Genomic DNA, 24,031 nt, shown 5'->3' on the forward strand with positions numbered 1-24,031 from the left:
TCAGAGCCTCACTCTGTCACCCAAACTGGAGTGCAGTGGCACGATCATGGCTGACCATAGCCTCGACATCCTGGGCACAGGCCATCCTTCTGTTTCAACCTCTCAAGTAGCTGGGACCAAAGGTGTGCGCCACCATGCCTGGCTAATTTTTAATTTTTTGTAGCAACAAGAGCTTGCTACGTTGCCCAGGCTGGTCTCGAACTCCTGGGCTCAAGCAATCCTCTCACCTCGGCCTCCCAAGGTGCTGGGATTACAGGCCTGAGCCACTGTCTCTGGCCAACAGGTGTGAAATTTAGAGGACACTTGATGGCAAGGGGGAAAGCTGCGTCCTGTTGCTCCTCTCCCATATCTCATTCCTGCACTCTGGGCTCTGTCATTCCTTCCTCATCTCTTTCTTCATAAATGCATTGAGAGGACTGACTAGGTGTTCCCTAAATGCAGGAACCTCCATGGCATGGACATGTACAAGGAAGAGACTGTCATCATGGTCTTTATTTTTGAGTCAGAGTCTCTGCTGTCCAGGCTGGAGTGCAGTGGCATGCTTACAGCCACCACAGCCTCAACCTATTGGGCTCAGGCGATCCTTCTGCCTCAGCCTTCCAAGTAGCTGCAACCACAGGCACGTGCCACCAACACCCAGTTAATTTTTTTTCTTTATTGTAGAGATGAGGTCTCGCCAAGTTACCCTGGCTGGTCTCAAACCCCTTGGCTAAGGTAATTCTCTTGCCTCGGCCTCCCAAAGTGCTGGGATTACAGGTGTGAGCCACCGTGCCTGGCCATCATGGTATGAACTTGAAATGAAATACTGTCCTTGATGGTAAGCCATCTTAGGCAGCTGTGTTGGTTGTGTTTTGTGGCTTCTCTCTTCAAGTCTTCAGCTCTTGACCAGCAGATCGCCGGGGATGGCAAGGCTGATGACCTCTGGTACACGAGTGAGAGAATACAAGCACATTTTGTCTATCAGACCCTTGTCTGCTGCCTCCAGGGCTTAACCCCACCTGTTCCACCTTGACAGTGGACCCTAGTTTCTCCAGTTGACAGGTAGGCTGGTTTTAAGGTTAGGACTTGGGGAGAAGCATAGTTCTGCCCCACTGGGTTGTTGGGAATGAGAACACTTCTGGCATCTTCTGCTGTCAAGGGGATCCACGGGGTAGAGGGGAGGCCCTCAAGCAGTCACTGTTGGCTTCCTAATTATGGGCCTGAAAGTCAGGATATAAAGAGTTTCAGGTTTCACAAGTTCGTCCTCTGGTAAGAATCCTCTCTTGAGGAAACTGTAGGTGCATATGTATATTCTGTAGAGGCCAAATCAACATCTGAAGTAAAATTCCCCACCTTTCCAATGTCCCCTGTCTTCTTCATTCTTCATTCTTCTTTCTTCATTCATTCATTCATTCTTCATTCTTCATTCACTAGGCATTTACCGAGCATCTAACTGGTGCCAGGCAGGTGCTGTTTCTGGAGATGTCCTGGTGAATAACAGACACAGGCTTTGCTTGTCCAAAGCTTACAGATGGGTGCAATGGCTTTGCAATATTTTTGAACATGACTCACGATAACAAATATAGCTTACTTCTTGACCTAGGGTATACGCACACGGGAACCTGAAAACTAGTATCATGAAAGAATGCTTACCCTTAACATGTATTGCAAGTTGGTTCCTTCTTTCCTTCCTTCCTTCCTTCCTTCCTTCCTTCCTTCCTTCCTTCCTTCCTTCCCTCCCTCCTTTCCTCCCCCTCTCTCTCCCTCCCTCCCTCCTTTTATATGTTTGTCTGTTTGTTCCTTTTGAGTTGGAGTCTCACTCTGTCACCCAGGCTGGAGTGCAGTGGCACGATCATGGCTCACCATAGCCTTGACCTCCTGGGCTCAGGCGATCCTTCCACCTCAGCCTCCTGAGTAGTTGGGACTACAGGTGTGCACCACAATGCCCGGCTAATTTTTAAAATTTTTGTAGAGACTAGGTCTTGCTTATGTTGCCCAGGCTGGTTTCCAACTCCTGGGCTCAAGCAGTCCTCCTGCCTTTGTCTCCCAAAGTGCTGTGATAACAGGCGTGAGCCACCACACCCTGCTATATTTTCTTTTCTATTCTATTTAGTAACAAAGTAATTCCAGTTGTAGTGGCAACTTGAAAAGCACTGGTCTGGTGTCTTGAGAAGCCCTCACTTCTCTTGCTGTACTGGGCTCTGTTCTGCTGTCACACCCTGCAGGCATCTGCTGCTCTTGCTCCATCCACCTTCCACACAATGCAGCTTTCTCCTCTAGTCTTCAAACTAACCTGGCTGGATTCAGTTATTTCAGGACTCGCCTTCTAGCTAAATGTCTACACTACTTCTACAGTATTTTCATCTCAACTATTCCAAAGTACTAGCTAAATTTTGGTGGGCACCACTAGAGTAATAGATAACCTCTCTACAACATTTGCATTTAGAATCTTGTTTTTTTTCTTTTTTTGAGACAGGTATTCTGTTGCCCAGGCTGGAGTGCAGTGGCACGATCCCTGTTCACCACAGCCCTCAGCCTCACGGGCTCAGGTAATCGTTCTACCTCAGCCTCCCACAGGCTGAGACTACTGGGACATGCCACCACATCTGGTTAAGTTTTGTATGTTTTTTTAGAGATGCGGTTCAATGACTGTCATGTCTCAGCCTCCCAACGTGCTGGGATTGCAGGCATGAGCCACCATGCCCGGCCACATTTAGCATCTTCTAAGATTTAGAGTTTTGCTGGAAGCACTGGTATATGAAATATAACTTTAGTGACCCAGATGGCCACTTGGTGATTTTGGGCAGAGACATTTTTTGGCATTACCAAACTTCCACCATACCCAGGCACCTGCCCACCACACTACATCTAACGGTGCATATCACAGCCACATTGAAATCACTTTACATTTTAGACAGATCTTTGTTGCCTTTTTAATTTTTTTTTTTCTGGTATATTATAAACTACCAAAACACTGATACCCTAAGCACTGTTTGCTACTAAGGACAGTAAAATATTGGTAATTACTAGGGTATGCCTATTAGTATCTATTAGAAGTTGAGAACAAGATGTTTATAGGAAATAATAAGAGAAAGAATGAATAGAAAATGAATGAAAATTTAAATATAACCTCTACAATTTCACCCTCAAAAATTGGCATTTTAAATTTTATCATACATTCGGTTATTGAGATTTCTAATTATGATATCAATGTTTGTTTTCATGTTTTCAATATATTAATTGATAAGTTTTTAGATCACTTTCTATCAATTTATTTCTCTAGATATATTTATAATTATATATGTATATATATAATTTGTCTTGTAGGTTTCCTACAACCTGAATTTTGCTAGTGCACCTCTATGGTGTGGTCTGAGTCCTACATCTTTGTTTTCCAAGATGCTTTGGCTTTTCTATGGTCTTTGCATTTCCATATACATTTTAGAAGTAGCTTGTTAGTTTCTAAAAAAAAAAAAATCCCTCTGAGGTTTTTGTTCGGATTGAATCTATAGATCAACTTGGAGAGGACTGATGACTTAAAATATTGAGTGTTCCAAAGAGGTCTGCCATGACTTTTGACAAACTTATTCCTACATATTTTGTTTTCTGATGCCACTATGAATGGTATTTTAAAATTTTAATTTCCAACTGATCACTGAGAGTACAGTCAGTGGAGGCATGCTTTGAGAACGGAATCATTAGGTGATTTTGTCACTGTGCAAACATTGTGTTTTGTAAGAGTGGACTTACACAAGCCCAGAGGATGTGGCCTACTAAACACCTAAGGCTGTATGGTAGAGCGTACTTCTTCTAGGCTACAGACCTGTGTACCATGTCACTGTACTGAATACTGCAGGCAATTATTACACTATTTGTATATGTCACCATGTCTAAACAGAGAAGGTACAGTACAAATACAGTATAAAAGATAACATTTGTTATACCTGAATGGCCATGACTGGAGTTTTCAGGACTGGAAGTTACTCTGGGTGAGCCAGTGAGTGAATATGAAGACCTAGAACATTACTGTATACCACTATGGACTTCATAAATACTGCATACTATGCTACACTAAATGTATACAAAAATAAATTGTGCTACGGTGTTACAACAGCTACAGCGTCACTAAGTGATAGAAAATTTTCGGCTCCATTATAATCTTACGGGATCACCACTGTACTTGCAGTTTGACATTGACCAAAATGTCAGTGCGTGGCACATTACTGTATATAAAAATGCAATTGATTTTTTGATGACTTTGTATGCTATGATCTTGCTAAATTCAGTTTTTGACTCTAATACTTATTTGGGAGGTTCTTTAAGATTTGTGTTTTGTTTTGTTTTGTTTTGTTTTGTTTTGTGTTGTGTTGTGGAGACAAGGCCTTGCTATGTTGCCCAGGCTGGTCTCAAACTCCTGGGCTCAAACGATCCTCCTGCCTTGGCCTCCCAAAGTGCTGGGATTACAGGCCTGAGTCGCTGCACCTGGCTGAAGATTTTGTGTGTGTATACAATCATGTCATCTGTGAATAAAGACAATTTTACTTCTTCCCCCTCCACCCCTATTTTTATGTCTTTTATTTCTTTTTCTTGCCTTCTTGCATTGTACTTCTAGTACAGTGTTGAATAGAAGTGGTGAGTGAGAATATCCTTGCCCTCTGTCAAATTTTAGGGGAGAAGAATTCAGTCTTTTACTAGTAAGCATAGGGCTTATGTGCTTTTACTGTGGTAAAGCACGATATTAGGCATTTTAACCATTTTCCAGTATATAATTCGGGGCACTAAGTATGTCAACATTGTTGTACAACCATCAGCACCATCCCTCTCAAGAACACTTTCATCTTACCAAACTGAAACTCTGTATCTGTTATTAGCAATAACTTCCAGCCGGGCTCGGTGGCTCAGCCTATAATCCCGCGCCTTGGGAGGCTGAGGTGAGTGGATTGCCTGAGCCTGCGGGTTCGAGACCCTCCTGGGCAACTTGGTGAGACCTCATCTCTACAATAAATCAAAAAAAAAATTAGCCGGGCGTGGTAGCGTGCTTCTGTAGTTCCAGCCACTTAGAAGGCTGAGGCGGAAGGCTCGCCGGAGCCCAGCAGGTTGAGGCTGTGGTGACCGGGAGTGGCCACTGCACTCCTGTCTGGGTGACAGAGTGAGACTCCAACTCAAACAAAAACAAAAGACAATAACTTCCTATCTACCACCCACCACAGCCTCCACTCCCTACCTCCAGTTCCTGGCAGCCACCATTCTGCTTTCTGCCTTTATGAATTTGACTCCTTTCAGGTACCTCATAGAAACTGGAATCATACAATATTTGTCCTCTTGTGTCTGGCCTGTTTCACTTAGCAGGGTATCTTCAAGATTCACCTATGCTGTGTGCATGTCAGAGTTATCTTCCTTTTTAAGGTTCAGTATTCATGGGGGATTAGTTTCAGGATCCATGGGGATACCAAGCTTCAAGGAGGTTCAAATCTCTATATAAAATGTAGTAGCATTTGCATATAACCTTCACACATCGTCCTGTATACTTTAAATCATCTCTAGAGCTGAGGTGGCTCAGCCTGTAATACCACGCCTTTGGGAGGTTGAGGTGAGTGGATTGCCTGAGTCCGCAGGTTCGAGACCCGCCTGGGCAGCGAGATCTCATCTCTACAATAAATCAAAAAAATTAGCCAGGTATGGTAGAGCGCGCATGTAGTTTCAGCTACTTGGAAGGCTGAGGCGGAAGGATCGCTGGAGCCCAGCAGGTCGAGGCTGCAGTGGCCGGGAATGGCCACTACACTCCAGTCTGGGCGACAGAGTGAGACTCCAACTCAAAAAAAAAAAAATGCTAAATGTTATGTTATGTCTATTTTACCACAATGATGATATAAGAGGTTAGATCAGGCCGGGCTCGGTGCCTCAGCCTGTAATCCCAGCACTTTGGGAGGCTGAGGTGAGTGGATTGCCTGAGCCCGCGGGTTCGAGACCCGCCTGGGCAACTTGACGAGATCTCATCTCTACAACAAATCAAAAAAATTTAACCAGGCACGGTAGCGCACGCCTGTAATTCCGGCTACTCGGAAGGCTGAGGCGGAAGGATCACCGGAGCCCAGCAGGTCGAGGCTGCGGTGGCCGGGAGCGGCCACTGCACTCCAGTCTGGGCGACAGAATGAGACTCCAACTCAAAATAAAATAAAATAAAAAATCATCTCTAGATTACTTACAATTTCAAATAACAATGTAAATGTTATGTAAATGTTATGTCAATAGTTATTATACTTGTTGGGTTTTATTTATATTATTTTTATTGCTTTTAAAAAATTTTTTTGATTTGCAGTTGGTTGAATGCAGGGATGTTGAACCCATGGATACAGAGGGCCTACTGTACTATAATGATGTATATACCACATTTTGTTTATCTCTTCATCCATCAATAGATGTTTGGGTTGTTCTATCTTTTGGCTATTGTGAATAATGCTGCTATGAGCACTGATGTATATGTATTTGTTTGAATTCTTGCTTTCAATTTTTGTGTGTGTATATAGCCAGAAGTGAAATAGCTGGGTCATAGGGGCATACTATGTTTACTTTTTTGAAGAACTGCCATACTGTTTTCCACTACAGCAGTATCATTGTTGTTCCCATAAGCAGTGTACAAGGTTTCCAATTATTACACATCCTTGCCAACACTTGTTAGTTTCAGTTTGCTTTGAGAATGACCATTCTAATATATGCGAAATAGTATCTCATTGTAGTTTTGATTTGCTTTACCCTAATGATTAGTGAATATATTTTTGGTTAGCTAATTCCTGACTTTTTCCTGAATCTATAAGTATACTCTGCTGCATGCAGCAGAATTTTTTTTTTTTTTAGTTAGAGTCTCACTCTGTCACCTAGACTGGAGGTCAGTAGCATCCTCCTGGCCACCACAGCCTTGACCTACTGGGCTCAAGTGATCCTTCCACCTCAGTCTTTCAAGTAGCTGGAACTACAGGCACATGCCATGATGCCCGGCTCATTTTATTTGTAGAGATGAGGTCTCACCAAGTTGCCCAGGCCAATCTCGAACCCATGGGTTCAGGCAATCCTCTCACCTTGACCTCCCAAAGTGCTGAGATTATAGGCGTGAACCACTGTGCCCGGCCTTGCAGCAGAATTTGAAACTTTATTAATTTACTTTTTGGGGTAAATGTTTGATTTAAAAATTATATCAAGTGATGTTATACTGAATTTTAAAAATTTTTTTTGAGTCATAGTCTCACTCTGTCGCCCAGGCTGGAGTGCAGTGGCATGCTAACAGCCACCGCAGCCTTGACCTGCTAGGCTCAGGTGATTCTTCCACGCCAACCTTCCAAGTAGCTGGAACCACAGGCGTGTGCCACCATGTCTGGCTAATTTTTTTATTTATTGTAGAAACAAGGTCTCACCAAGTTGCCCAGGTTGGTTTCAAACCTCTGGGTGTAGGCAATCCTCTTGTCTCTGCCTCCCAAAGTGCTGGGATTATAGGAGTGAGCCACTGCGCTTGGCTTTTTTTTTTTCTTCAGAGATAGGGTTTTGCTATGCTACCCAGGCTAGTCTTGAACTCCTGCCCTCAAGTGATCCTCCCACCTCAGCCTCCCAAAGTGCTGGAGTACAGGAGTGAGTCACTACACTCAACCACATACTGAATATTTTTGCAGTGAATTACTTTTCAATCTAATCAATCTAAATGACTTTGCATTAAAAATATGGTGCATTGTATTTTCGTATACGAATAACCACTCTGGCATGGGCCCAAAGTCATCTTGTGGAATGGAGGAAACTCAAAATAAAAGACTTTGGTTTTATTTGTGCAACTTCTGGTGGGAGGGCACTGTGGTGCAGGGGAAGTAGGGTTGCAGAGGAGGTGGGAGACTGGACCAGCACATGCTGGCCTGACCTGCTGGGGGATGTCAGGGAATGTCCTGAGCTTGGGCCATCGTTTGCAAAGCTCTGGGCTTTCTGCAAGGGGATAAGGCTTTTTGTGCAGGCCAGTCTTACCGGCGCAGGCTGTTGGTTATTCAGTTATAGTAGTCACCCTTATCTGTACAGTTCTAAGCCCCCCGGTGGATGCCTGAAACCTCGGATAGTACCAAACAACCCTGCCTATACTATATATTTAGCCGAGAGGCTTACTAAGTGACTAGCTGGCATGTAACATAGTATACAGTGTGGATATGCTGGGCAAAGGAACTTTCATGTCCTGTGCAGGATGGAGCAAGGTAGTTCAGGGTTTCCTCATGCTGCTCAGGACAGCACACAATCTAAAACTTATGAATAGTTTATTTCTGGAATTTTCCATTTAGTATTTTTGGACTGTGGATGAATGTGGGTTTTGGATAACTGAAACCTCCAAGAAGTGAAGACTACTGTAATTGTGCTGATGGAGTTTTAGAGTGTTGAAAATCAGATAATTTAATTATAAAGATTTGGCGGTATCAGAATTTCTTCCAGTAGACCTCATTTTGAAAACGTATATTCTCATTTTTAAAAAATGGAAGTGTTATAATTGGCAATTCTCCAGCTCTAATCTACATATATGATTCATTTTCAGTATTTATGTTAGATACTAATCTTCATTTTTCACCTCCTAAGTTTCTTATTTTGCATTTTTACATTTTCACGTAGTGGCTAAGACAGTTCCTCATGCCTATTAACAACCCAACCCATATTTATTTAATTAATTATTTTATTTATGTTAGTGTCTTTTGGAAGAGAAGACTGAAGAATACATAATCTGTAAATCTTGCTAGTTTTATTTTAATTTTTTTTGAGTTGGAGTCTCACTCTGTCACCCAGGCTGGAGTGCAGTGTCACGCTGCTCATGGCCACAGTCTCGATTTGCTGGGTTCAGGCGATCCTTCTGCCTCAGCCTTCCAAGTAGCTGGAACTATAGGATCGCACACACCATGCCCAGCTAATTTTTTGATTTATTGTAAAGACGAGGGCTCACCAAGTTGTCCAGGCTTGTCCTGAACCCTTGGACTCAGGCAATCCTCTCTCTTCTACCTCCCAAAGTGCTGGGATTGCAGGCATGAGCCATAGTGCCCAACTAAGTCTTACCAATTTATGAACATAGTTCTTTAGGGAAAATAGTCCCTGATGTGTTAACTAAATGTTGCATTTCCCAGAAACAGCATTTTAACAGAAAATAGTAATATCAACATTTTATTTTTAGCTGGTTAACATACCAAGTAAGCACCTCCTTGTAAAGAAGTAACATAGTCTTCAGCTTTCCACGGAAGAGTGTGGCTTCATTATCTCAAAGCTAATGAACAATCATTAGAGCAATCAGCACATGCTGTTTAACAGTGTTCTTTAATTATTTTTTATTTTTTATTTTTAAGGTACAGGAAAAACAATGGTGATGGACATGTTTTATGCTTATGTGGAAATGAAGAGGAAAAAACGAGTTCATTTTCATGGATTTATGCTAGATGTGCACAAAAGTAAGTTAATTATTTGAAAGAAGTTATTTTTTTCTTCGGGCAAACACTACAAAACAGCTTTCTTCATTTAATGGATATGTAATCTTTTATTTTATTATTATTTTTAATTAAATTTTCTTTAATTTAAAAAGAATAGAAGCCAGGTACAATGACTCACACCTATAATCCCAGCACTTTGGGAAGCTGAGGCGAGAGTATTGCTTAAGTCCAGGAGTCCGAGACCAGCCTCGGCAACATTTTATTTGGTTTATTTGTTTTGTGCTATATTGAAGCTGTCAGTTATGTGTCCAGAGTTGGCCCTTAAGATCATCTCAACACTTCCAAATCAGAGAACAGAAGTCACTATATGAAGGTCAGGCATTTCCTATTTCTACTAAAAGTTGATTTTAAAAAATGTTTATAAAAACCTGCTTCAAGAAGTTCTTCTTCCTTTTTTTTTTTTTAAATTGTGGTCTTACTCTGTCACCCAGATTGGAGTGCAGTGGCACAATCACGGCTCACCGCAGCCTTGAACTCCTGGGCTCAAGTGATCCTCCTGCCTTAGCCTCTCAAATAGTGGGCACTACAGTTGCATGCCACCACGCCCAGCTAATTTTTTGATTTTTTAAAAGTAGACATGAGGCCTTGCTATATTGCCCAGGCTTCTGGTCTGAAACTCCTAAGCTCAAGCAGTCCTCCTGTCTTGGCCTCCCAAAGTGCTGGGGAATTACAGGTGTGAGCTACCATACTGGCTTCATACATTATTCTGGATTAGGCCATTCCTTGTGTTCCTTAGCATGTAGGCATTTGGCTTGTGCTTGCGTGTGAGCGTTGTGGCTCTGCCAGTGTTCCTGTGTTCTTTCACTTCTGCATGTTTATCTACCAGCTACACTGTGACCTCTTGGGGTAGGAACCTTGTGTTTTTCTAATGACACTTTCAGCATTTAGTATATACATAATGAACGAAGTGGCTCTGCTTTAGTGATTAGGCTAGTGACAAGGGAACGTGGTGACTAGATATGAGGGAAGACCCCCAAACTGGAATTATTCTTCAGAGAGCAGGCCAGTTGTAGTACTGGCTTCCCCTGCTGAGTGTCCTGGGAACCCATCGGCATCCGTGGACCAGCTAGTGTTGCTGTGAGAGGCTGCATTTGGCTTCAGTGAATTTTTTTTTTACAGATTCTTTCAATGTGTTTGCCCATTTCAGGATGGGTGACTTACAAGCGCACCTGCCCACACCACGCTGAGTGTTCAGCAGTTTTTGACCAAACATGACATGACCCCCATGATCCACCCTCCCTATTCACCCCATCTCACCCCAAGAGACTTTTTTTAGTTTCTTCAATGAAAAAAGTCCTCAAAGGGAAATGTTTGGCCGATGTGAAGGAGGTGAAACAAAAACAGCAGAAGCACTAAAAGACATCAAAATGGATGAGTTCACAAACTGTTTTGAGCAGTGAAAAAGTGTCTTGATACAGGTGTATTGCATCAAACGGAGAGTACTTTGAAGGTGACTGAAGTTTGAACATGTAAGAACAAATACACAAGTTTTTATGAATAAATTCCAGATTTTGGGGGGTCCCCACCCTTATGCTAGACATAACATGCACTACTTGGGCAGGCTTGCACCTTCCACTCCTATCCCTGAAATCCAGCCTATTACCTTGTCATCTCTGACAAGTGATTGAAGAGTTGACATGGAATGACCTTGAAATTTCCTTACAAATATAAGAATATAATAATATTTGAACAACTTAGAGAAAATGCAACCAATATCAATAATCAAATTTAAACTTGATTTTTTTGTTCACATGTATGTTTCATTTAGAGATTTAAGAATATCTTATCATTGTCTAACATGTACTAATCTAATATTTGGTCTGTGTTTAATTTCATCCATTTAAGGAATACATCGCCTTAAACAGAGTTTGCCAAAAAGAAAAGCAGGATTTATGACTAAATCATATGATCCAATAGCTCCTATTGCCGAAGAAATCAGTGGAGAAGCCTGTCTCTTATGTTTTGATGAATTTCAGGTAAAGTAGAGATTTTTCATAGCTGTAGAACGGTAGATTGAATGAGGTATGAAGATTTAATTTTTGCTCCTGGTTTTATCACTTTTTTATAAGTTGACACTTTGTCTCTTATTTCAGTTTAACTCTCTAGTTCAGGGGTTGGCAAACCACCAAGACCACAGGGCACATCTGACCTACCTGTTTGTATGGTTAGGAGAAAAGAAGAGTTTTTACATTTTTAAAGGTAGTTGAGCCGGCTGTGGTGGCTCATGCCTGCAATCCCCACACCTTGGGATGCCAAGCTGGGCATCATAGCAAGACCTCATCGCTACAAGAAATAAAAAATAAAAATGAAAATTAGCTGGGCATGTTGGCGCATGCCTGTAGTCCTAGCTACTCAGGAGCCTGAGGTAGAAGGATTGCATGAGCCCAGGAGGTCAAGGGTTTGGTGAACTGTGATCGTGCCACTGTACTCCAGCCTGGGTGACAGAGCGAGACCCTGACCCAAAATAAATAAATAAAGGCGGGGGGGGGATGAGGAAGTAGAAAACAGAGACTCTATGTGGCTTGCAAAGCCTAAAATATTTACTTCTCAGTCTTTCACAGGAAAAGTTTGCCACCTCTAAATTCTGGTTTATGGCCCAACATCTCACCTACACCACAGAGATAATGTACTGGTTATAAAATGGTGTCTTTAAAAATGTTAGAGAACTTTAAAAAGTGTTATATAAAGAACAAGTGGGCTGGGCTCGGTGGCTTAGCCTGTAATCCCAGCACTTTGGGAGACTAAGGCGAGTGGATAATGGTTCGAGACCAGCCTGGGCAACTTGGTGAGCCCTCATCACTACAATGGAAAAAAAAATTAGCTGGGCGTGGTAGCATGCGCCTGTAGTTCCAGCTACTTGGAAGGTTGAGGCGGAAGGATCGCTGGAGCCCAGCAGGTTGACACTGGGGTGGCGATGAGCTTGCCACTGCACTCCAGCCTGGGCGACAGAGTAAGATTCTGCAAAAACAAAAAAGAACAAGCAGTTGACACACCTCATTCAAGCCACACAGTAAACTTACATGTCTGGGATGAAGGGAGAAAATTGCCTTGTTGAACTTTTGAAGTTTCTTTTAGGTTTAGGATTCTCTGAAAATATGCATTTAAATTGGTAGTGAGCGAATGCCTGTTCTCTATGTTTTACAACCTGGGTTGGTGGGAGGATGGTATAGCCAGGATGCTTTCACCCCAAATCCTGGCTCTCCTTTACTGCTGGCACATGTAACTCACAGGAGTCTCAAGACTTGAACAGGGGAGAGCAGCACGGTCACCAGGAATGCTGCTACGCTAAGCCATCTGCGGAGGAGGGACCATGCCTTCTTGCTCCTTTCCATCACGTTAAGACAGACTAGCATTCGTCCCGTGTCTAGCAAGTTCTGAGGGAAGGCTCATGCAAGAGACAAGAGAACAGATGCCCCCCCAGCCTCTGTGTGCACCAATGTATTGCAGAGAGAGAAGGGCCTCATTTTGTTGTTCTGAAAACAGCACCAAGTTAACAGTCATGCTGCTTTCAAGAACAAAAGTCAGTGATGAATCCATAAGGGCCATTTCTCTTCATTTTCTATTACTAGACTTGTAACCAAAATATCTCTAAATAACATCGTATGGTCATAGTTAAATTTCTGGTTAAGGTATTGAAATTTAATTTTTATTAGCTGGGCGTGGTAGCGCGCGCTTGTAGTTCCAGCTACTTGGAAGGCTGAACGGAAGGATCGCCGGAGCCCAGCAGGTCGAGGCTGCGGTGGCCGGGAGTGGCCACTGCACTCCAGTCTGGGCGACAGAGTGAGACTCCAACTCAAAAAAAAAAAAAAAGAAATTTAATTTTTAAGAAGGTGTATCAATACCCAGTCTTTATGATTCAGGGTTTATAATGTGTTTTTAGAGCCTTCTTTCATTTAATTCTGCACAATAGTTATTATTATTACCTTCACATAGACATGAGAAATCTAAAGACATCAGAATATTTCGGGTATGATGTAAAAATAATTATCTATAACTTTTTAATTTAATTTAATTTAATTTTTTTTGAGTCAGAGTCTCATTCTGTCGACCAGGCTGGAGTGCCATCGGTGCTTGTCCCCATTCTGGAGGCTCAAGTACATCGGTTTTCTTTCTTTCTTTTTAAATTAATTTTTTTGGTTTGGTTTTATTTTGTTTGTTTTTTTGAGTTGGAGTCTCACTCGGTCGCCCAGACTGGAGTGCAGTGGCTGCTCTCGGCCACTGCAGCCTCGCCTGCTGGGCTCTGGCGATCCTTCCACCTCAGCCTTCTGAGTAGCCGGAATTACAGGCATGCACTACCACGCCCAGCTGATTTTTTGATTTATTGTAGAGATGAGGTCTCGCTGCCCAGGCAGGTCTCGAACCTGCGGGCTCAGGCAATCCACTCACTTCAGCCTCCCAAAGGTGCGGGATTACAGGCTGAGCCACCGAGCCCGGCTTAAATTATTTTTTATTAAAAAAATTTTTTTTTGAATCAGGGTCTCACTGGGTTACGCAGGCTTGGATGCAGTACCATGATCATGGCCCCCTGTAGCCTTGATCTGCTGGGCGTAGGTGATCCTTCCTCCCCAGCCTACCACATAACTGGGACTACAGGTGTATACCCCCACACCCAGCCAATTTTTAAATATTTTTGTAGAGACAAAGTTTTGCCATGTTGCCTAGGCTGGTCCCGAACTCTTGGGCTCAAGCAATCCTCCCACCTTGTCCTCCATAAATGTTAGGATTACAGGCATGAGCCACTGCAGCTGGCCATCAAGTAAGTCAGTACATCTTTTTTCTTTTCCTTTTTTTTTTAAATTTTTTTTTGAGTCAGCGTCTCACTCTGACACCTAGGCTCTAGTGCAGTGGCACACTCATGGCCACTGCAGCCTTGACCTGCTGGGCTCAGGCTATCCCTCCACCTCAGCCTTCCAAGTAGCTGGAACCACAGGCGTGTGCCATCACTCCTGGCTCATTTTTTTTGACTTATTGTAGAGACAAGGTCTTGCCAAGTTGCCCAGGCTAGTCTCAAACCCCTGGGCTCAGGCAATCCTCTCACCTCTGCTGCCCAAAATGCTGGGATTACATGTGTAAGCCACCACACCCGGCTCATCTTTTTTCTTTAGCTAGCTTTCCTGTGCCTATTTCTTGCAAACAGGGTCTTGGTAAGACTAAGACTATTTTTTTTTTTTGAGTTGGAGTCTCACTCTGTCACCCAGACTGAAGTGCAGTGGCATGCTCATGGCCACCACAGCCTCGGCTTGCTGGGCTCAGGCAATCCTTCTGCCACAGCCTTCCAAATAGTTGGGACTACAGGTGTGTGCCATCACACCCTGCTAATTTTTTATTTATTGTATAGACATGATCTTGCCATGTTGCCCAGGCTGGTCTCGAACCCATGGGCTCAGGCAATCCTCTCGCCTTGGCCTCCCAAAGTGCTGGGATTACAGGCGTGAGTCACCATGCCTGGCTGAGAATAGAACTATTTAACTCATGTTTTACTCCTATCTGCTATGTCAAGAGAGATTTTTCTGTAATCTGTAAAATATAGCATAAACATTGGTAAGAAGTATTATGAGGAAATTTCACCTTCCTTAATATAAAATCTGTAATTTCCCATTGAAGGAGAATTACCTAATGAACTAAAACTCAAGAAGAACAAAGATGAGTATCTACCAAGAATGCTTTTGGCTGCAGGTAACAGAAAAGCCAACTCAAAAGGGCTCGTGGCTTCGTGGGGTGACGCACACCTGTAATCCCGGCGTTTGGGAGACTGAGGTGGGAGGATCGCTTGAGGCTAGGAGTTTGAGTGGGCAACATAGCGAGCCCCATGTTTACAAAAAAGTAAAAAAAAATTAACTGAGTTTGTGACACATGCCTGTAGTCTCAGCTATTTAGGAGGCATAGGCAAGAGGATCACTTGAGGCTATGGTGACTATGATGACATGCCACTGCACTCCAACCTGGGTGACAAAGTGAGACCCCATCTCTAAAAAAAAGAAAAAGAAAGGGCTGTACTCTAAGGGGAGATAGTATGTAATATAAGATAGTTTCATTTTCCTTGTGCAAACTCTCTGCTTCCTCTCTGACCTTACTTCTACAATTTCAGCCTCACTCACTGCTCCCTGCTGTTCTCAGTCCTGTTTTCTTCATAGATTAGGGAAGCATGGTTAGCAGTTGGGTATTATACCAGATGCTGCTTTCCCAGCAGGGCTCTGAAGAAAATATGCACAGAGATGACAAAACAAGACTATACCAAATTGATTGGTTTATTTGACCCCAAATTTTGACATAGCATTCTTGTGGGTTAAGAGTTGACAATAGAGTTGACCCTATTTTCTTGAGCAGTGCTGGCTTGAATGTCCTAGAATGAAGAATGTGAACAGTCTTGCTCTTTATTTCCTTTGCGATGCCAAGCTTGAACCTTGGAGCTTACCACAGTGTGCAAGAAAGGCTGATCCCTGCATATGCTTGATGTGGAGCAGAGCCAGAGAAAGTGAGAATCTAAGGGCAGGAGAGTGTCTCTTGCAGGAGAAAGAGACCTCTGAACAGAGCCGTAATTTCCTAGTTTCAGTATCCTGAACTGTCTTCAGCTGGTTTTGGAGAAGCATTTCCAGTCCACCCAAACTGGATCGTCACAAGTTCAAATCACTACGTAACTCTCTTCTCTAAAATTCAAGATGAGCTGGGCTCGATGGCTCACGCTTGTATTCCCAGCACTTTGGGAGGCTGAGATGAGAGGATTGCCTGAGCCCGAAGGTTCGAGACTAGCCTGGGCAACTTGGTGAGACCTCATCTCTACAATAAGTCAAAAAATGAGCCGGGCATGGTGGCACGTGCCTGTAGTTCCAGCTACTTGGAAAGCTGAGGTGGAAGGATCACCTGAGCGCAGCAAGTCGAGGCTGTAGTGGCTGTGAGCGTGCCACTGTACTCCAGCCTGGGCGACAGTGAGACTCTGACTAAAAAATAAGATAAAATCAAGATGATAAAGGGATACCCCAAAATGCTGCTGCACCAGCAGTCTGATCCCCAACATCAACACCATTTAGAACAATCAGGCAGAGCCCGGGCACTGGGTATACCTTCTGCACAGAACAGGCTTCCCCCATTCTGAGGGCTGTGTATACATGGGACTTCTAGCACCCGAGTGGCTGGCAGCCTAGCCCTAGCAGCAAATGCAGGGGAACTGGATGTGGGTGTTTTTCTGCCTTTCACAGGGTACTTTAAAAAAATCTGGCCTACAGACTAATGCCTAGTTGTTCTACCACGTCCGGGGGCCCTTCCATGGGAAACTTGTTTATACTGGCAGCTGCCTTTGTGGCTTTTGTCTGACTCCTATTTTTTGTTTCACCTCTTCCACATTGGCAAAATGTTTCCCTTTGAGGATTTTTTTTTTCATCTGGAGAAACAAACAAACAAACAAAAAGTCACTTGGGGTGAGACTGGGTGGGTAGGGAGGGTAGGGCACAGAGGTCATGTAATTTTTGGTCAAAAACTGCTGAGTGCTCAGCACTGTGTGAGCAGATTGTTCATTTAAATCACCCATTATGAAATGGGCAAACTCGACTGAAAGACTTACCAAAAAAAAAAAAAAAAAAATCACTGAAGCCAAACACTAGCCGGTTCACGGATGCCAATGGGTTCCTAGAACACTTACTAAGCGGGTGAAGCCTGTACTACTAGGGACCTACCCTCCAAAAGATAATTCCGTTTTTTGAGGGGGATCTCCCCTGGTATATGCATATACATAACAGTATGTGTGTGTATAATATAAATACATACATACACACACATCTATAGCTATACACATACACAGGGATGTCAAAAAATGTATACACATTTTAAGTATGACATTCGCTCAAAAGATGGTGCTCATCAAATGATGCTAGTGTCACCACACGACAGGCAGGACAGTCAAAGAAAATGTCAGAAGCATGGTTGAGCAAACTTCATATTACACATGTCTATGTAATTTAATTCAACTTGGAAAAGTACCACAGAAAATATCTCTTAACATGTGTATACATTTTTGGGGGTTCTCCCATATATATCCATATATATGAAAAGGGAATGGGTCACTTTTAAGTTTGCTGGCAAATGCCTGAATGTTTAAAGTAAAAGAAGCAGCAGGAAAGGTGATCCGAGAGTCTTCAGGCTGGAGAGGCCCTATGAATTCTCTCTGGCCACAGGCTGGAGCTCTGGGGTGTGTGTTCTACTAACGCCCAGGTAGCACCCTTTGCTGGTCTTTCCTTCACACCCTGACATATCCTTAAAAACCACTTTCCTGAGGTGAGTGGATTGCCTGAGCCCGCGGGTTCGAGACCCGCCTGGGCAGCGAGACCTCATCTCTACAATAAATCAAAAAATTAGCTGGGCGTGGTAGCACGCGCCTGTAATTCCGGCTACTTGGAAGGCTGAGGCGGAAGGATCGCCAGAGCCCAGCAGGTCGAGGTTGCGGTGGCCTGGAGCGGCCACTGCACTCCAGTCTGGGCGACAGAGTGAGACTCCAACTCAAAAAAAAAAACAAAACAAAAAACCACTTCCTCATTCCTGTCGACCTTGGCTCAGTTATCTCCTTAACAAGTCCTATCCTGACACCCTATTTAAAATTGCAATTTGCCATTGACCCTCTGCTTCCCACGCCCCCACTCCTTTTTTCCCATGACATATATCACTTTCTAATTATTCTGTTTTTTTGTTTATCTATATTCTATCACAGAATGTAAACTTGAAGGCATGAGTTTTGTTAATTGATGTGTCTCAAGTTTCTACAACAGTGCCTGAGAATGAATGAATAAACAGTGGATGAATGAATGAATGAATGAATCCTAATGCCGAATGATGACTACTGAAGTTCCTCTCCTGTGAAACCTTATACAGAATCATACTTCTCAAGCAAAATCGGTGTTTACAGAACTCAAGGCATCTTATAACTTCGACTCACATTTTTCCTGTTAACATTCTGAATTATTTGAACCTTCTAATCTCATTTAATGGATGAAAAATGGTATCTCATTTTAATCTGTAGTCCTTCAGGAAATAAATATGGTTGTTTTTCATGTTTGTTTACTTACTAGTTCAATCTATCATTTATGAACTGTTTGAGGCATTGCCCATTTCTTTATTGGAATGCTTATATTCCATTATGTATGTTCTGTGATATTAGCTACTGTTCGTTGAGTGCTTTTGAATATGCACATGTTCTTAGTCACTGTATAATGCTATATATCATTCCAACTATTGCTAAACTTCTATACAGAATTATAGAATTATATTAGCATATACACCATATATAGATAATAGTCATAGGTAATATTTCTTGAAAGTTTACTATATGTCTCATAATAGTTTTACAGGGTAGGTAGTAATACCGCTTTCATTATATTGATGAGGAAATTGGGAGCCAGAGAGGTTAAGTAACTTAACCAAGATCACAGTTTAAATCTAACATCAATATACTTACTTACTTGTAACAGCTATGTTATGTTTTTCTTGGTATATAAAGTCTTGTATTATGTGTTTAAATATACAACTCTACAAGTGGGTGGGTTTTGGTAAGGTGTTTTAGTGATAGAATCTAAAAATTATCCTTAAGTTTATTAAGCCTAGTACAACATTGGCTGATTTATTAGACAAGAATTTTTGGGCACTTTATTCTTCACAATAGTATGTCTACCACAGAAGTCACCAGTTCACTTTCAAAATTGAGCCATATTAGTAGATTGATTTCTGCTAGTTATTATTGGCCTTTAAGTGGTGCTAATATTTATTTTACTAGGGAGATGAATGAGAATTATTGCTGCTTAAAAACAAGAATATAGCCGGACTTGGTGGCCCAGCCTGTAATCCCGTGCTTTGGGAGGCTGAGGTGAGTGGATTGCCTGAGCCCGCGGGTTCGAGACCTGCCTGGGCAACTTGGCGAGACCTCATCTCTACAATAAAAAAAAAAAAAAAATCAGCCAGGCATGGTAGCGCGTGCCTGTAATTTTGGCTACACAGAAGGCTGAGGCGGAAGGATCGCCAGAGCCCAACAGGTCGAGGGTGACATAGTGAGATTCCAACTCAAAAAAAACCAAAACAAGAATATACTCATGTTTTTATACTCTTGAATTTAAGAAATTTTGAAGATGACGTATTAGTAGCATTCAGATGACACCTGCAGAATGTTCTTCATTGGCTTGGGCATATTTACCAAACATAGTGCTTCAGTTTTACCTGCGATATCAGATATACTATTCTTATCCTGGCTCAGACACATGTCTAGATAGGTTGGTTTTTGTGCTTTGGGATGGTGAAATAAAAGAAGAGCTTATCTTCAAAGTTTTTTTTAGGGCCTTCCTTATGTCCTCTTTGAATATTTATGTTACTTCGTAAACCATTTATGATTCTGAAGACACCAGAATACTGAGGAAAACAGATTTTTTTTTTTTGAGCTGTAGTCTCACTCTGTTACTCAGGTTGGAGTGCAGTGGCATGTTTACAGCCACCACAGCCTCGACCTGCTGGATTCAGGCAATTCTTCTGTCTCAGCTTTCAAAGTAGCCACTATGCCTGGCTTATTGATGATTGATTGATTGATTGTAGAGACAAAGTCTCGCCAAGTTGCCCAGGTTGGTCTTGAACCCCTGAACTGGAAAATTGATTCTTAAGGGAAAAAAAGTATTTCTTTATGTCTCTTTTTAGGGGCACTAAATAGATGTTTTACTAATATGGTCACACATACAAAAAAAAAAAAGGAATTCTGGCATGCAAAATTCTCTATAAGCTATCAGTATCATTTAAAAAATAGTTTTAACCATTTTTATAAAGCAGGAATGCTATTAAAACTACTAATAAAAAATAGGTGCTTATTTTTGTGCTAATCCTAATTACTGATAATGCATGCTTATGTTTGTCACTCATTATATGGCACTGCACCAATCTGCGGTGACTGAGACTCAACCACTTACACATGTAAATTAACCATTAGAATTTTTTTTCTTTCTTTCTTTTTTTTTTTTTTTTTTTTTACTTAAGTGAGTCATAATGGAAAGCAACTCTAGGTCATAAAAAGTCTTTTCTCTTTAATGCTAATGAAATGTCTCCACTCTCCATATTAGCAGACTACCCTTATTGGTAATCTGTAGCCTTCTCTTTTGTTCCTGTTGGTAATGAAATGCTGGGTGCTGAAAAAGCTGGCTTGCCAAGAATGTGTGGCCAATTGTCTTCTGTTCACTTATACTGTAAAATTACTGTTCCCCAGTAAGGCTGGACAAGTGCGGAGACAAGATCAAAAGAGTATACACTGGCACCGGGCTGCACCAAGTGACTCCAGCTTTATTCGTTAAGTCATAGCTTCTCCAGGTTAATTTACTCTGATAGGACAAAAACATTCTGCAATATAAAAACAAATTATAAATCTGGTTGAATTATAATTTACTGTTTGCTTTCTTCAACTTTCAGTTTGAATCTTTGCACTGTGTTATAAGCTAATTGTTCACATCTCTGAAACTTAGGGCATAAAAGCTATTTTTAATTTTTAAAAAAAACATTAATGATATAGTCAAATGACTATTTTTATTCTCCAAAATTGGGTGACTCCTACTTGATAGTGTTCTTTTAAAAAGTTAGTGTATTGGGAATTTAAAAGTGCAGTTGCTATTAAAATTTGCCAGCTTGTCTTGTCCTCTCATCAGAAATGCCACTGGTGTTCACGCGTTTGAAAAGGACCTTCTCTGTGAGTGTTTTTGCGGAAGCAAAATTTGACAGTGGTCCTAAGCTCCAAATTAAATAAAATCAGCACCGCTTTCCCTTCCATTTTCATCGCTATTTTTGAAGTTCCTGAAGTCTTTTTAATTTAAGGAAACTTTACTAGCTTTTTAGTTAATATGTTTTCAAGTTATGGCCTGAGACAGCAACAACAACAAAATTGCACGTCCCCATTTCTTGCTTTTGTTCTGTTCAGGTAGGAAAGAAATAATTAAACTTTTGAGTAAGATATGAACTGTAAAGAGAAAAGTGATTTAGCCCCGTGCAACTCATGTTGTAACCGTTTAGTTGGTAACTTTTAGTATTTTGATATCTAATTTAATGAATTCCACTAGTTTCTATGTCCTCTAACTTGGTCTAAAAATAACAATGTGATATATTTTGGTGGTATATGTGAAGCAAGTATTATTGAGATTATTCGAAATGTACTATTAAAGAAAGATTAACACAGTTTCACACTGAGAGTATCTAAAACCAATGTTATGTACTTAGGGGGAAGTTGTAGTGATTGATAACTATCTTCAGGACACTTATTTTTGAAGTCAACTTCCTTTTCACCTTAATTGTTATATTTCCTTGTGAATTTTTAAAGCTTTTTTTAAGAAAAAGTTTTACCATTAAGCTTACTTTTTAATAGTGAATTTAAAAATAATTTTAGAAAAGACCCATAGTTATGTTTCTTTGTAATCTAACTTAGATGGAACAGTTTTCTCTGCATTATACATTTCTAGTATTGCCAGAAGCTATTTTTTAAAACACTGTATTAGCCATTTTTGAAAGGTTTTTTTTTTATGTTGTTGTCTTTTGTTTTTTTAGAAGGAATATTTGTGTTTGTGAAGGTTAGCAGAGGCTGGCTGTGCTGGAAGTGACTGCAGTGCCTTTTGATTATTCATGGACAGTAATAGAAGGCACTTAAAAAGAACAATGAAATTGCTTATTTTTGTGATGGGCCATCTGTTGAATTGTTTTGTGCAACAATTGCACAATAGTATCTATGTCATATTATTCTATTTTCAACAGCAGCTGATTATGTCTCACTGGCTACTTGTCCTTATTTCTAAAGGCCCATGACCATTTAAAGTCACCTTTCCAGGGACCTTTGCCAGAAAGGTATTAGAAATCTGACACAGCCTGTGTATTTTATTATTATTCTTTCTGTCTCCTCTTTTTGGGGAGTGGAGTGAACGAGTGGGAGTATGAGGAGGGAGTTGGTCATGTTAGTTGTAATTAATTAGACTTCCTAAATGTTTAGGACAATTATCTATGCTTTCCACCTGTAGTTCTATAAAAGAAGTTATCACACAACCATTTGATAATTTGTGTAGAAATGATAGGCTTGCAAAAAAGAAGAGTCGGGTTTAAAAGCCTGCCATCCAGTGTTGCATGCTTTTAATTATCTACTCTTTTCTTCATAATGATAATTAGAATTTTTCTCTTGGAATTTACTTCCATCTTACAAAAAAAAAAAGATCCATTAGCAAATTTGTTAGAGCAGAAGTGAAATTAAAATAAAACAAATGTGTTGTTGTCAATAGGTCACTGACATCGCTGATGCCATGATTCTGAAACAGCTTTTTGAAAATCTGTTCAAAAACGGGGTCGTCGTTGTGGCAACATCCAACAGGCCACCGGAAGGTAAAAACAAACATCGTGCTGGGCTCATCCAATTAGGTGGAAACTACAAGCTTTTCAAACTTCACAATTTTGTGCTAAGTTTATTGTGTTAATAAATCTGATGACTTTGCTTATTATAACTGGCTTAATTTGAAATATCAGTTGGTATTTGTATTTGGAAAAACGTTTATAGTCTTAGCAAGCTAAATTCAGTTGATTTCCATGTTTGGTGAACTTGCTGTTTGTTTATTTATTTATTTTTTCCTATATATTAGCTATGTCATATGTACATATAAAAAAATACAGGTCTTTCTAACTGCTTTTATTGGAACCATAAAAGAAACTCAAGGAAATAAAAGACAAAACTCCCATTAAATTTTAGAAAAAGACTTAAAGCTCACTTGCATGACTAGTTTTCATTACTTTGCCTAAATTATTATTCTAAAAAAGCACACGTGGCTTATTAGGAAAGTATTTAAAAATTCAAATATAAGTAGTATTTCGATTAAAAATAATAAGTTTCAAAACCTGTTATATTTCAGCCCATGATGTGGCCAGTTAAAGGTGTAAGGAACCAAAAACAATGTTTGTGAGAGACTTAATGTGAACATCATTTTGTTTGAAAAGCCCTTTCCCAGATACCTGCATGGCTAGGTCCTTCCCTCCTTCAAGTCACTGCTCGAAACTGACTTTGCCGGTGAAGCCTGGACTTATTTCCCTGTCTGAGTTTACAGCACATCCCTTTTTTCCTGACATAGCTTCCTTGGCCCCTGCTCTTTGGTTTTTCCACTCGTATCATTTACTTATTTATTATATTTATGGTTTATTGTCTGCCCCCTTCCTGGATGTAAAAACTCCACGAGAGCAGTGATTTTGATCGCTTTTATTTTCAGATACATTCTAAGTACCTGTAACATGGACGACTCTCAGTAAATACTCTTAGAATGAATGATGAATGAATGCATGTTTTAAAAAGCTCTCTCTGACTGAACTGGTGCAGTGATTCATATCTGTAACCCCAGCTACTAGGGAGGCTGAAGTAGGAGGATTGCTGGAGGCTAGGAGTTCGAGAGCAGCTTGAACTCGAGACCCCCATCGCCAAAATAAACAAAAATAAAAAGAGCTCTCCATCTGGGGAATCAGGGTTGGAAATAAGAAGCCCATTTAACAGATGGTGGCCACAATCCTGAGGGGAGAGGATGGAATGGAGAAGTGGTGAGAAG

The 24,031-nt window shown here is 41.2% G+C and overlaps 1 protein-coding gene across 2 annotated transcripts in view; it reads left to right on the forward strand.

Annotated features, from left to right (window-relative positions):
• AFG1L (AFG1 like ATPase) overlaps nt 1-24,031 on the forward strand; it is a 212,836-nt gene that overhangs the window by 54,651 nt on the left and 134,154 nt on the right. For both annotated transcript variants that reach the window (XM_008064891.1, XM_021715972.1), the window contains exons 4-6: nt 9,327-9,428; nt 11,313-11,443; nt 22,730-22,829. In XM_008064891.1, coding sequence (XP_008063082.1) covers nt 9,327-9,428; nt 11,313-11,443; nt 22,730-22,829 — 333 coding nt within the window. The remainder of the gene's footprint in view (nt 1-9,326; nt 9,429-11,312; nt 11,444-22,729; nt 22,830-24,031) is intronic.

Source organism: Carlito syrichta, unplaced genomic scaffold (genome assembly GCF_000164805.1).
Source record: "Carlito syrichta isolate Samal-C Ts95f unplaced genomic scaffold, Tarsius_syrichta-2.0.1 Scaffold308099, whole genome shotgun sequence".
NCBI lineage: Eukaryota > Metazoa > Chordata > Mammalia > Primates > Tarsiidae > Carlito > Carlito syrichta.